Below are 15364 nucleotides of genomic sequence, written 5' to 3'. Positions count from 1 at the left end.
ACAGAACAGCTGGTAACATTTTTTTCCGTTTCTCTGCTCTCTTTTTATTTTCTTTTTCCTTTCTCCTTTCTTTTTTCTTTCTTTCAATATCTTTTTCCTTTTTCCTTCATAACTTCGTGCTCTCTTCTTTCAAACGTTATGTCATGACTATGTACGTTTATCTCTTTCTTTTTACCCCCTCATTCACCCCCTCTCTCTCTCTCTCTCTCTCCTCGTTTCTTTCCCTCTCTTTTCCTCTTCCTCCTCCTCTTATTTACGTATATCTACTTCGATACATTCTCGTCGTCGTTGAAACGTCCGGAAAATAATCGAGTCCTTTGATAATAAATCGCTTTTAGAATTTGCTACGGCGCTAAATCGTAAATCCGCACATTGCGCAGATTGCCATTTGATTTCTTTGAAAAGGTCTTTCAATTCTTCGAATATACACGTTCTCCGGTGTGTTTCGTTTCGCGACGACGTTCAACCTTTCCTCGTTCCGTTCGCGTTCGTTTCGTTTCGTTTCGTTCGTTCGTTCGTTTCGTTCGTTTCGTTCGTTTCGTTCGTTTCGTACGTTTGTTTGTTTCACGAATCTGTTCTCTTCCCATTGACATCGTTCCCTCTGCTACGAGTCGTGTACACCGACACGCGAACGAACAATAACGATTTCAGGATTTATTACGTCCTAATTAGTTCGTTACTCTACTCTGAATTGCTTTTACATAAGGGCTTTATCATAAAGTAGTCTCTATCTTTCTTTATCTGTTTGTCTCTGTATCTATCTATGTCTATCTCTCTCTCTCTCTCTCTCTCTCTTTCTCTCTCTCTATTTCTCTGTCTCTCTCTACTTAACTTTTCATTTTCTTTCACGTTCAAATGTCATCTTTTCTTTCTTTCTTTCTTTCTTTCTTTCTTTCTTTCTTTCTTTCTTTTCTTCTTTTCTTCCTTTTTTTCTCTTGATTCCTTTTTTTCCTTTCCGTATCAGAGATTTAGGTATATACAAATAACTCCTTTATCTATAGATAACATCAATGCAATCATATTCGTTTCATTCATATAAAAATGATAATAGATTTCACGCCTCTTAATCAGTCAACCTATTGACTCGTATTATTTCTAGAACCCCTATAAAACGATTTATATTAATGTAAATGATTTCGATCTAACTTCTCGTAACTCATAACACCCATACAAAAACAATATTTCTTATAGAGATAAAAGAGAGAGAGAGAGAGAGAGAGAGAGAGAGAGAGAGAGAGAGTTCACGAAAAAAAAATAGACTAATTTTATTTAACTGTTTAGTTTTACAGATTTTCAATTTAATTTCAAATTACAGTTTACGAGATTCAATCTAGAGATTTCTTAATTTAAAAGATTTTTCTTACACGAAACAGTCGACAAATTTTTACAAGAATTTAAAAAAAGAAAAAAAAATTAGTATTTTCTTTTATTCGAAACTTTTCGAGGCTCGCTGTATCGCGTTGGTTTTACAAAAAAAAAAGACTAAAAAATCTGGAGAAAGTGTAAAATCAATTAATATCATTTAGAATCTTTTTTCGCCTCATCTAAAAACTTTTGGGCCACCCTGTAATTTCATTTCTCTCTCTCTCTCTCTCTCTCTCTCTCTCTCTCCCTCTCTCTACCTCTCTATCTCTCTCTCTTTCTATCTCTCGAGATATCTCTCGTATGCATCACGATGATAACTAACGGAACCCTTCGGAACACTAATTATCGCACTTAGCCTCACTTCTACTCCCTCCGACCCTTCACCAACGTATTTCCTCTTTTCTTTTTTTTGCCTCTCTCTCTCTCTCTCTCTCTCTCTCTTTCTCCTTCCTTCTCCTTCTCTCTCATTCTTTCCCTTTCTCTTTATAATTCTCTCTTACTCCTGTTTTTCTCGCGCTTTCACGCTGCAAACGATGAAGAATTTGAAGGGTGTTACTTTTGCGAGTAGTTAACATCTTCAAATTTGTACGAAGCGAGGTAATTACGATACTTCATATCTCCAATGTTACGTTCATTCTCGATTCAACCCCCTCCTCAGTCCCGTTCAGTAACAGAATCCTATGTGTTCGTATTATTTCATCGGACGAATCGAGTTTTAAGAGGGTAAACGTCGACTCTTTTGGTACAGAGGATCATCTTCGAACGTATACTCTGCTATATTTACATATTTACATATATACATATATACAGACATAAACACACATATATACATCTATGTAGTTATAGAATAATAGAAAGATATATAGATATATAGGGGTGGGTTAAAAGTTTCTAAGTACACCATAAGTTCTTAAACGATCTTAAAGATCGAATAATCTTTATCGAGATATTTTTCTCTCTTTTTTTCTTTTTTTCTTTTCTTTTCTTTTTTTTTCTTCTTTTTAACTAGTCGCTCTATTTGAGATTATAAAACTACAAGACCAATCACAATACAACCCTGAAATGTCTCGATAAAGAATAATTAATTGACCTTTCAAAATAATTGCGAGAACTTTTTCGCCCATGTATGTATTAAGTACTTAAGTAAGTAAGTAGTTGATATGAGAAATTATTTTAGCATATGCCATCGTTTCAAGCAGTGTTTTCGAATGAGACGACGTATCGACGAAACGTCAAACGTGTTTATCATTTGCACAGGTGTGATTACGCGAGTAAAAAATGTATATGAGATACGTATCAGACGTACACACACACACACACACACACACATGTATACATATATAAATATTACGTATGTAGATAAATAATGTAGATAAAAACGAGAAAGAAAAATACCCCGTGTTGGTAGAGTGATACGTGATTTTTTTCGAGGAAGTTTGAATGAAAGAGGGGGAAAGAAAAATATGTCGAAAAGCAAAATAAAAAAAGACATATCTAATTATTAATTAATCGAAAAATTTTTCAGTGACCGGTAGCGTGCCAAAGGCCCGAAGATTCTGCCTTCGCAGCAGCTCGGCGCTGCGGTCGCTCCATGGCCGGGCGCCACCGGCCTCCTCGCCTCCGTCACCGCTGACGATATGGCACATAAAGGTAAGTTATATCGAATGTTTTATTGATATTAAACGTTTTATTACCTTAGAAACGACTACAGAGCTTTTTCGGGGTTTTCAAAAAATAACTAATCGATATATCTGTTTATCCATTTTTTATAACATAATAATGAATGATATAATTTAATTATTTATGTTTTATAATATAATTTAATTCAATGATATACAATATCATTATTCGTAAACCTGTAGGAGAAAGATTAATTAATTTTTTGGAAAATGATCTAAGATGATCAATTTGATACAATTACAATTTTTTTTCTCTCTATTTATTTTTAATATTTATCCACGTGCTATCACATTTTATTTTATTTGTTTCACGTTAAACTACGTACGTCTTGCAAAAATATAGTGGGAAAGAAAATGATAAAGTAGAAAATATTCTTCGTTTTTGATCTTAATGACGATCTTCAAAATCGTATACTTTTCATGGTATTTTTAATAGGTTATATATAATAATAAGGGTTAAAGATCGTTGATAACATAATTCAATGTTACGACAAATTGGTATGGACAATCGATCGTCAAAAAAGTTACAAATCTATGAAATATTTTTTGCAGAAATCATTATTACAATGCGAGTGATATAATTCAACTATGCATTATATATAAATAGAATGAATTCTTATAATTGTTATCAGATATAGATATGTTATTAGATATAGTTATTTGCGATTAGTATACGTCGTTTTAATTTCAAACCGTCTATTACGAAAAAATCAAACGAATATTCGAACGAATAAATTTGTCAAAATTATTCGTGAAATCTTTTATGAATCGTAGAAACGAACGATTAATATTTTAGTCGAAGACACGTCGATTATTATACTTAATATAGATACCTACATATGTGTAAAGGTTGTACCGGATGCAAACATTTTTATATGATTTTAATAATCAATTATATTTCTTTTGAGAAATTTCTAAGCTTGTAATTTTACAATATGATCAAAAAGTTAGCTCGAAATGTTTAAGAGAGAAATTAATTTTTTTTTTTTAATTAATCTACGAGACTTTTTTTTTTATACAACTACAAATTTTTGGCCCACTATATGTATATATTTTGCGTATATGTATATATATATTATATGTGTATGTATATATATATAATAAATATATACACACATACACACATACATATACATGTTAACTTTTATATAATCCGCATCTTCAAAACTTGTGTCAATATCGATTCCGTAAGCAGAAACGAGATAAGAAGAAGTTAACCTACGCGTACATAAGTTTCATACGATTGGAAAGAAAAATATCGCTTTTTTTTTTTTTCTTTTTTAGTTTCCCTTATCGAATAAGCACACGTTATCCTTAAGCGAGTAGACCGGAGAGTAGACTTACATATAGTACATACGTCATTTCCAATCCGACGTTCGATTAGAACGGACCATCGCGCGAACGATTATGGTAAAATTCCCTTAGGGAAAAGGAACGAAAAGAAAGAGAGAGAAAGACAGATACAGAGAGAAAGAGAGAGAGAGAGAGAGAGAGAGAGAGAGAGAGAGATTCAAGGAACGTAAGAAAGCATAAAAGTTAACGTCTTTTGTCCAATGACTACGGCGGAATGTCAATGGCATATACGTTGCTTAAAAATGTCTCTTCTTCTTTTTCTTCTTCTTTTTTCTTTACCAAACGATCTTAGAATTTCGATATTACATTTTTCAACTTCGATCAAAAAGAAAAGAAAAAAAAAAAGAAGAAAGGAATGACAAAGAAAATTCTTACAACTTGTGCACTTTAAGCTTTTCGAACTCTAGTCTCGACCTTGACATGAAACGAGACGAGACGAGACGAGATGAAACGAAACGAAACGAAACGAAACCAGTCCAAAGTGATCTACAATTCCTACGACTTATCTTACCGTTTTATACTATGTTGGATCGATGACGTCACCGAAAGATTTGAAAAACACATCGTCGAAATTTTCGTATGAAAAGCTTGTGCGATCGATTTGTTCTTCTTTTTTCTTTGCATCGATTTACAGTGCACCGTATGTATCGGTCCACTAACAATAAATAGAAATTCTCGAGGTTTAATCAATAAATGAAAGAAACAAATTGTAGAAACGACCGATCGGTACTCCGTTAAAGATGATAATCCGTTTTTCTTGGATGAATACCATTTTTCTGCCGATTCTAAATATATACTTTCAATAGCTTATCAATTATTCGCACGTAGAAAATCGTATCAAAAGAACCTCAGAGAAGATCGGCCGAAGAACGAATCGATTTTCGTCGTAAAATATAACGAAAAACGTCGAACGTATGAAACTTGATCCCGAATAAGATCTATACGAATGGAATAACAAAAATAACCGACAATATTATCAAACTTTCGAACGATTCTCTATCGAATCGAGAATCCTCGATTGTATGAGATATATCGAATATAGAAATGAAATGTAGGAAATTTAACGGATCGACGAATTTATTCATTCGATCAATTGAGAAAATTTTAAGTGAACGATACTTTTGATCTTTCGAAGGTCGATTACGTATACGATTTCGATTTCGATTTCGATTGTATCGATTCGATAAATGAAAGGATTGTATCACCTTTCAGAGTTCTTAGAACAGAATGAACAAGAGGAAGAGGAGAATGAGTAGAAGGAGAATGAGTAGAAGGAGAATGAGTAGGAGAAGGAAGAAGAGGAGAAGGAGAAAGAGGAGGAGGAGGAGGAGGAGGAGGAGGAAGAGGAATAGAAAGAGAAGGGGGTACTTGGAATCTTAGTGGAGTCGAATCGGAACGTCCAAGAATCAAGAGGGAGACGTTCGGTTGATGGCTAAGGCGTTTAACCCCATTAGTCCTGAATGGAACTTCTCTTCTCTCCTGTCTCTGCTCTTCTCTCTATATCTATCTCTTTCTCACTCTCACTCACTCTCTCTCTCTTTCTGTCACTCTCTCTCTGTCTCTGTCTCTGTCTCTGTCTCTGTCTCTCTCTCTCTCTGTCCTTCTCACTCACCCCCGTTCAAGTTCTCTTAACGCAGGGTCCAAAGAGGATGAGCAGACGACGTCTCAGGGCTTTCTAAAGCCGGCAGCTCCTGCTTGAAACTGGTTGCTCACTTCACGTATTGATTTCCATTCTCTCGCGCCTTCCAACACTCGCTCTTTTTATCTCTCTAAAGTTCTTTCTCTCTCTCTCTCTCTCTCTCTTTCTTCTTTCTTTTTTTTTCTTGTTCTCTTTCTCCTTCTTCTCTTTTTCTTTCTCTTTCTCTTTCTCTTTTTCTTTCTCTTTCTCTTTCTCTCCCACGATCACCAATTTCCTGTTTTCTCTTCAACGCCGATCTATAAATTCGCGTAAGAATAATATTGGCACAATTGGTTAATCCTTTGTATGGATCCTCATAGCTTTAACGATAAATTGGTGATAAAGGGGTGAAGAGAGAACGAGGGTGGTCAGGGGTCATTTCATTTATATAAAAAGTTCGTTTAATATCTAATCTCTTCGATCTCGTGAACTTATGTATTAATCCGTCTTGTTTATTATTAATTCTTGATTAGGTCATTAGTCCAATGGTTTTGATAAAGTTGAATGATTTTAAAGGGAAAAGTTTCCGTATATTAGTCGGAGATTTTTCATATTGTTCGGTTGATTTTTCTTACTTCTTTCTTTTCTTTTCTTTTCTTTCCTTTCTTTCTTTCTTTGTTTTCTTTTCTATCCTTCTTTCAATAAGATCTTCGATCGAGCTTTTTTATACGCGGCCTAGCGGCTTTTATAAAATCGCTTGGGGCTAATATTTCGCGGCATTTAATCGAATTAATAGAGACGTTTTCATTCGCATTCGTTCGATAAAATAATAATTAATGAATGAATCGTTCGGAGTATAGATCGAACGAAATTAAATGTATTTGTCCAAACAAAAGTGGTCCGTGGAGAGATTGGGTGTGGGTGGGGGAGGGGGAGGGTTGGCGGAGATTTGCGATTTCCTTTGGAATAAGATCAATTTAATTCGCGTTAATCGTTAATTCATCGTAGTATCGTTAAAATAATTATTGACGAATCGTTCGAAGGAAATCGAACGAAGCGTTAAGTGTATTTACCCAAACAAAAGTAATAGGCCGTGGTTGGGAGGAGGCGGAGGGAGGGAAACAAGAGGGTTAGCGAAAATTTCTGATTTCGTTTCGAATTAATTTCGGATCAATTTCGTTTCTCGTTAATTCGTCAAGTCGTTAAAATAATCATTAAATATCGTTAAAATAATTATTGACGTATCGTTCGTAGAAAGTTGAACGTATTTGCTCAAACAAAAGTGATGAATGCGAAAGGGGTGGGAGGAGAGGTAGGAGTCAACGTAGACATGCAATTTTGTTTGGAATAAGAACAATTTCGTTCGCGTTCATTCGTCGTAGTATCGATAAAATAATTATTGACGAAGAGTTCGAGGATGGTCGAATCTAAGTTAAACGTATTTGTACAAACACGAAGCGACGGAGACGGAAGAGCAAAGGAGAAGTTGTAATTTCGTTTTGGAATAAAAACATTGTCGTTAGCGTTAATTAGTCGTAATAACGATGAAATAATTATTGACAAAACGAAGGATATTTCGTTTCAGTCAGATGTATTTCTTTGAAGAAAAATTGAGCCGGAAGGAGTTCATTTGGAATTTCATTTGGAATAGGGACCATGTCGTTCGATCGTTAATTTATCGTGGTATCGATAAAATAGCAATCGAGTTTAATAGAACGAACTTAGATGAATTTTCCAAAATCTCTCTCTCTCTCTCTCTCTTTCTTTTTCTCTGTGAGAAAAGTGAAAAGTGTAGTTGGCATTTGCGTTAGAATAAGATCGTTGGTAAGAAATCGGGAAGGATTGAGGTTGGGAACGTCGAAGAATCCACAAGTGAGTAAACGACCTAGATCCGACCTGGAGCCGCGTACTACGATCGAAAATCCACGAGTTATCTGACCGAGTGCAGCTCAGTGGGGTGTGTAGCGTTAAGTTGGCGTTAGCTCATCGAATCGCCTCGATAGACCGACGACGTCGGCCGAGCCGCGATGCCAGCGAACGAGACGACGAGGGTTTTGATCGATCGTACGTACAAATCGTGTTTCCGTTTCCTGTCTCTATCTCTCTCTGTCTCTGTATATCTCTGTCTCTCTTCCTCTCTCTTTTTTTTCTCTCTCTTTATCTATCTATCTATCTCTCCATCTCTCCATCTTTCGCTATCTTGATATCTTAAGAAGGATAAACGAATTATTTCCCACAGAGAATAGATTTCATTTAAATTCCTTTTCGAAAGTCAAATCCAAGCAACAATTACTTTCTCTTTTTTCATTGATCCTTTAAAAATCGTTTTAGTGATCCTTTTTTCGTTTTTTTTTTTTTTCTATTCTTCTCGATATCTTATTCCAATTCTTGTTGAATCCGATAATCATGAATAGATATATTTATTTAATCACGATGCGACGATATTTACCATCTAATTTACGTCAATTGTAATTGTAATTACGAGGGTATAATTTCGGTATAATTTTTAATTTAAAAAACAAAAAAAAAAAAAGAGAGAAAAGAAAAAAAACGTTTAAATCTTTCGCACAAGTCGTGATTTATTTTCGATAAGAGAGAAGGAAGAAGAGAACAAAATTAATAGGAAAGAGATAAAATAATATTTTAACACGACGTATAGCTTATCTATACTCGACGTACATTTAACACTTTCGTGATATAAATTAACTGCGATGAATTAAAATGACGTTAATAAAAAAAGAATAGATAAGATAAAATAATATCTTAACGCTAAAACATTTCTACTCGGCGAACATAAAGATCTTTCGTGATATAAGAGATATATATATAAATTAATTGCGAAAATTTATGATTCACGAAAGAAAATAAAAGAAAACGAAATATGATAACAAAATTTTTATAATTACCACGAAAAAAGAAAATACAGATAAACGTAAGATTTCCCAATTACATAGACGTTTTATAAAGGATCCTTGAATAAAATAGAAATTAAACGTTTGTTCATTTTGATGCTAGTAAATTAATATCAGACGATTGTTTCGATCGTTGGATAGGTAGATAGCTAGATAGGTAGGTGGGTATATTTTTCTCAGTTTCGATCACGTGACTTCATTCTTTATTCCGATGGGGTGTAAAAAGAAAGAAAAAGAAGAGGTGGAGAGTGAGAAAGAGAAAGAGAAAGAGAAAGAGAAAAAGAGAGAGAGAAAAAGAGAGAAGAAAAAGAGAAAAGAAAAAGAAAAGTGTCTCCCGGAAGTTTGGCAAATCGTTCGACCTCCGTTTTACCACGAAAGAGAGTCGGCTGTCAGCACGACGTCTACGCCGACGAATCAAGCCACCCCCCGTGGTGCCGCTTTTACTCGTAAGGGATGATGGCGTGCCTGGCTGAGGAAAATAGTAAGAGAAGACGAAGGAAGAAAAAGGAGAAAGAGAAAGGGTGGGAAAAGAGGGTGGAGAAAAGGATAGAGGGTGGGAGTTCAAGAAGACGAAGGACGAAATAAGAATAAGAAAGGTTTGGCTGCTTGCTGCTGCTTCTGCCGCTGCTTTTTATTCTTATTCCTTTCTTTCTCTCTCTTTCTTTCACTCTTTTTCTTTCTGTCTCTTTCGTACCAAACGTGAGATAGATAGATAGATAGAAAGATAGATAGATAGATAGATAGATAGATAGATAGATAGATAGATAGATAGATAGATAGATAAAGGAGAAGGGGTGAAGAATATAGCGGTGTGCTGGTACTGCTGGGTTCCTGGAGCATTGATCGTTTCTGAATTCCGAGTAGATGGCAACCCCCGAGCATTTCTTCACCCTCCTCATCCTCTTTCCACCCTCTCGCTCACTCGCTCGCTATCTATCTTTCTCTTTCTACCTTTAGTCACCCTTTCTCGAGTCTGTCCTGAATATACGTGCTCGTCTTTCTCGTACATACATACGTACGTACCTACATAAGTAAGTACTTACGTATGTTCCTTACGCGTACGGAAAGAAAAGAGAGATACAAGGAAAGTAGAAAAGAGTAGGTAGTGTTGTAAGAGAATGCGAAAAGGGAAGGACAGGACGAAGGAGACGATAGTGGTAGTGGTGTTGCTAGTGGTAGCGATTGTACAAGCTAGTAGTGGTAGTGGTAGTGGTAGGAGAGGGGTTGGTGATGGTGGGGGCTCTTTAAAACGACGACGAGAAGGCGTTTTCGTTGCGTCTCGTGCAAAACAGACAGGAACCCTTCTTTTTGATCCCACCACCCTTACTTTGACTCTCACCCGCAGCATCCCCGACAGCACGGCGACTCTTATTCAATTAATTCGTAACCGACAAAAATGCCACCGTCGTTTCTCTCTCTCTCTCTCTCTCTCTCTTTCGTTTCTACCATCTACTTTTTTTCGTCCTTCGAAGTCGCTCTCTCTTTTCTAAAGAAAGAAGAAAATTCGTGAGAGGGAAAAACTCCTAAGAAATTTTACTTTGAAAGCTCGAGGGGGTAACCTTTTTCTCCTTTACCGCTTCTTATCTAGTTTTTTTCTTCTTTTCCACTTTTCTCTTTCTTTATTTTTTTAATTTTTTTTTGTTCTTCGTTTCTCCTTTTATTCTTCTTCCTCTTCTTCTACTTCTTCTTCTTCGTCCATCTATCATTGTCCTTTTCGTTTCCTTTTTTATTTTGTTTTCCTTTCGTCTTATTTCATATTTCTTCTTCATCTCTTTCAACAGCTGCGACAGGAGAGAAGATACGTTTGTGCAGTTCGCGGATGCTTTTGTTGTTTGTTTCCAAGTGTTCTTACCCTCTCTACTTCTTCTTAACCCTCTGTTTCATCGTTTTCACCCCTTCTCTCGTTCTCTCTCTCTCTCTCTCTCTCTCTCCCGCTCTTTCCGTTGAAGCTCCCAAGCGGAAACGCTCGTTTCGTTTGGCACCTCGGGGGATCTCGATGACGAGGAGGAACCTTCTCGCAGAGAAATTGTAATTAGCTCCTCGACGTTCCTTCCGTAGCCTGATCTCTCTCTCTCTTTCTCTCTGTCTGTCTGTCTGTCTGTCTGTCTATCTGTCTGTCTTTCTCTCTCATTCTTTTTCCTTTTCTCACTCTCATTCTCGAGATACCTTGAGATAACTTTAATTGTCAGCCCTTTTCCACTTTGTTCTTATCGATGAAAACGAAATCGATAGGTGTTAAAGAAAATTTACAAACATTTGTCCTCATCTTCAAATAGACTAGAAAATTTTATTCGAATGTAATAAACGCGTCTACGAGCACGAACAAACCGTAAAATTTATCTCTACGATGTTGAACAAGTTGTGTTATAAATTTATTTCCATTTAATACTTTCGTCATATATTACGAATGAAAATCGATTGGAAAATCGAAGAGCAGAGAAATGAGGGCGTGAAGATGTAAAGGAAAAAAGAGAAACACGCAGAGATAGAGACAGAGAGAAAGACAGAAAAAAAGTGGAAACATTAAATTCATTTATTATTAATCGAATCGATAAGGAAAAGAAAAACAAAACAAAAGAAAAAAAAGAAGAAGATAAACTAACGATACACCCGTAAATATATAAAAAGATAAAATATACAAGATAAATAAAAACATCAATCGGTCGGTTCTTGCACAGATAATTATATCTATTTATAATATAATACCGAACATATTTGCTACGCTAGAATATTACGAATATAAAATTTTTTACAAATTTTCCCAACAAACCCTTTTAGAGTTCTCCTCTAGAAAGATAAAAAGAAAAAAAAAAAAAGACAGAAACAAAAAACAAGAAGAACGAAAGATAGAAGTCGAAGGAAATAAGGGAGAGAAAGAAAAGAAAAGAAAGAAAGAAAGAAAGAAAAAAAAAGATAGGAACGGAAAAAGAACAAGGTAAAAAAAAAAAGAAAAAGAAAAAGAAAAAGAAAAGTTCTCGATAGCTGTTCGCAAAGTTCAAAGAGTAGAGAGTTTTTATTTACTCGGTCAAGTCGTCGACTCTCGCCGATGTCACTCAAGGTCGAAGCCCTTTCCCTTTAGTTGAAAGTTACTATCGAAAGAGGACCTTTACGGATATATGGAAGATCCTTCCTTCCTTCCTTCCTTCCTTCCTTCCTTCCTTTCTTTCTTCCTTCCCTTCTCATCCTTCGTTTCTATCGTTCATTCGTTCCATCGTTCCATCGTTTCATCGTTCCATCGTTCCATCGTTCCTTCCTTCCTTCTCGAAGATAGTCGAACGGGGACTGTACGTCTTGCATCAAGTGTATTCGACTGTAAAATTCCCTCTTCAAACAGAAACGGTTGGCTGGCACATTTTAGGCGGGTGGCTTGGGCCACCGTCAGGAGAAAAGGGGGTGAGGTGAGGAGGATGGGAATGAGAATGGGGAGGGAGGGGGGAGTGAACAGGGGGAGGGTCCAAGGAATTCGAAGTCCAACGCAAAGAGATAGATAGATAGATAGATAGAGAGAGAGAGAGAGAGAGAGAGAGGGAGAGAGAAAGGGAGGGGGTTAAGGGAGAAAGAAGACACGATGCAAGGAAGAGCAGAAAATATCCAACGCGTATCCAGCACACGTACGAAATGGCTCGATAGATAGCCGTAAAAACCCTCCTCCAGTCCACGTTCTCGTCTCTTGAGATACTTCGGTACTAACGCGAAAGAGAAAAAGGCTCGAGCAGGAAGTCCGAGTGGAAAAATGAAAGGAGAACGGCTTCAGACAACGGGGAATATTCAAGAATATTTCTTACAATTTTTCTGTCTTCTTTTATATTCTTTTTATTCTTCTTTTTCTTCTTCTTTCTCTTTTTTTTTTCTTTCTTTTTCTTTTTTTTTAAATCACTTTTTCTACGTGTCAAATTAAAGCTGATTGTGTGCATGATCGTGCGTATATGTCGTAATTATGTGTAATTATGTATGAGGGTGAGGTATTGTGTTAATCGTAAAGAAAAGAAAGTGTGTTGAAGGATCTCTATCGTCTTTTGCTTTCTTTCTTTTGTAATGTTTCTTTCTTTATAATTTCTTCTCCTTCGAAGACTGTTGTCGTAATTATATATAAATGTATATGATTATATAGATATGTATATCTCGGATATAAAAAAAAGAAAATACAAGTATCGTATATCGTAATATGTTATAAAAATAAAGCGATATATTATAGATGTTACATGTAGCAGAAGTAAGGTGATATTAAAAAATTCTAACGTGGTTTAATCATTCACGCACATTTTTAAATACATATAATTTGCACAATTGTTCTTCTCGAAAATTTGCAAACTATCATAATTGTATATATCGTAAAATAGTACGAGTATGTAACGAAGCGTTATACAATATTTAAAAAACAAAACTTTTGGCTCGTGTTCTTTATTTATCTTTTTTTTTTTCTTTTTGTCCTTTCTATCTTATTCTTTCGTTCGTGTAAAAGTTTTAAGATAGTTTTTTTCTTTTCCGTTTTTTTTTCTTTTTTTTTCGAAAGTCGAAGATTTATTCGGGTTGAAAGGTCGTAAACGAAAAAGTTCTACTTGTCGAGAACGTAATAAAGCGAATGCTCATTAACGAGATAGAAGCGAAGTGCTTCGGATCACCCTTCTTCGCACCATTGTCACCGCTGGAAACTACCGTTATGGGAGTTTCATGGATTTTCTTTGGTCGATAACGTCCCGATCGTTTCGCTGATTTAACGGTGATAGTTGAACGGAGAAATCGAAAGACGAAGTGCGATTGGATGTATTTACTCGAAGAATAGCTTCTATCTATTTTCAAATCTATATTTTTCTTTTTCTATAAATAGAGTAAATATATACAGGACGACGTCAAAAGATTCAATTTCCCATACAAATTATTATCGATATTGCGATTAACCCATATGTACGTTCTCTTGACGGAAAATTAAATTATTTGTGTAAATTTACAACGAACGAATATTATTTTTTCGATCGTGGTTAAATAATATTATTTCGTTTAAACGCCGATGATATCTACGTTATTTGCAAATAACATATATCTATAACACTTAATTTTATAATACATGTGTAATTTTTTTAAATAACACGTGTTCGGTGTTACACATGAAAGTAACATTATCGTAATAACAATAATATAATTTGATGAATTAGAAATTTCATCTTGACGTTAGCTTAATGAAAAATAATCGCGAAGGAGAAAATGACGTTAAACTACGTTGATTCGAAGCTTTACTCTCTATGGCAATCTTCCAAATACACGTTTTCTATTTTACAAACGACGTACTCGTCGTCAATGACATTTCACGACGTCGCCGACGATGACGCCATTTTTCCCCCCCTCTTTCTCTCTTTCTCTCTCTCTTTTTCATAAGAAGTAAAAAAGAGCTTTGAAATGGAATAAAATAAAAAATAAAAAGAGAAAAGATTAAAAAGTGCAAAATGAAAAATAAAAAGAAAAAAGATGTGAAGGAAATAAAAAAAAAGGCAAAAAGAGACTCCACGAGGATAAAATTTTTAATTAACAACGAGTATATTATAATTATTTCGTTTAAGCGTTATCACAGAATTACCTTAAATAGAATTATTTTGTATTTTAATATTAGAGATTAGTGAATTATTATGACACCTAAGTTTCATAGCACGAGTTTGTTCGTTTGATCGTTTTAAATTCTACTAGTCTGTTCTATCAACTAATATTCTCGCGAATTAAGCTTAAGATCTTAGACTTAAGTTCCGTCGGAACTTAAAAAAGCGTTCAAAGAAAATTCCATCTTGAAATTTTGTAGAAAAATATGTGATCGGAATTATTGAAATTTTTGTATTCATTATATCAACATTATTTGTCATAATTATTAGAATAATTATTACAATAAAAAGTTATTGCAATCTTATTCGTAGAATATCAAATGTTCAAGTTCATTCAAATCGTTCGACTATATCAAACACGATCTCTGATGACTTTCAACGTAGAATGAAGCACGTAGAAAAATCAATTTCTCTTTTTTTTTTTTATTTCATCTATCACAGATAACCCTACGAATTAAGCGACTTATACTTTCCGTCGGAAGAGCGAAAAACGACTGAAGAAAATTTTTCTCTGGATTGAACTAAAATACATAATGAAAAAAAAAAAAAGAAGCCGCACAAAGCATTTCGAACTTCAATTATATTAAATAACAATTCACTTCAAACGCGTATACGTCCCCGCGCACAACAATTTTCCAATGCGAGGATCTAAAAAAAAAAAGCAAAGAAAAAAAAATAGAAAACAAAAAGAAGAAAAAGAAGAAGAAGAAGAAGAAGAAGAAGAAAGAAAGAAAGAGAAAAAAGTATGAAAAGATAAAAAAAGCGGAGATACTACAAAGACAAGAAATATTTCGGTAGAATGAGAGAAGAAGATAGAAAGAGATCTCATAAATATTTATTAAGACAGAG

The 15364-nt window shown here is 34.9% G+C and overlaps 1 protein-coding gene across 6 annotated transcripts in view; it reads left to right on the top strand.

The window, feature by feature from the left end:
• The window catches only part of LOC127063596 (paired box protein Pax-6-like), a 94346-nt gene that overhangs the window by 8081 nt on the left and 70901 nt on the right, over positions 1-15364 (top strand). For 5 of the 6 annotated variants that reach the window (XR_007781434.1, XM_050993609.1, XM_050993617.1 and 2 more), the window contains exon 2: positions 2891-3015. Coding sequence is in view for 5 of the 6 variants with exons in the window: in XM_050993609.1 (XP_050849566.1) it covers positions 3003-3015 (13 nt within the window). In the remaining variant the exon portion in view is untranslated. Of the gene's footprint in view, positions 1-1898; positions 1963-2890; positions 3016-15364 lie in introns of those variants that run through there. The other variant, XM_050993599.1, reaches the window with a different exon arrangement.

Source organism: Vespula vulgaris, chromosome 1, assembly GCF_905475345.1.
Source record: "Vespula vulgaris chromosome 1, iyVesVulg1.1, whole genome shotgun sequence".
Taxonomy (NCBI): Eukaryota; Metazoa; Arthropoda; class Insecta; order Hymenoptera; family Vespidae; genus Vespula; species Vespula vulgaris.
The sequence above is the reverse complement of the archived record's forward strand: the minus strand, read 5'-3'. Positions and strand labels throughout refer to the sequence as shown.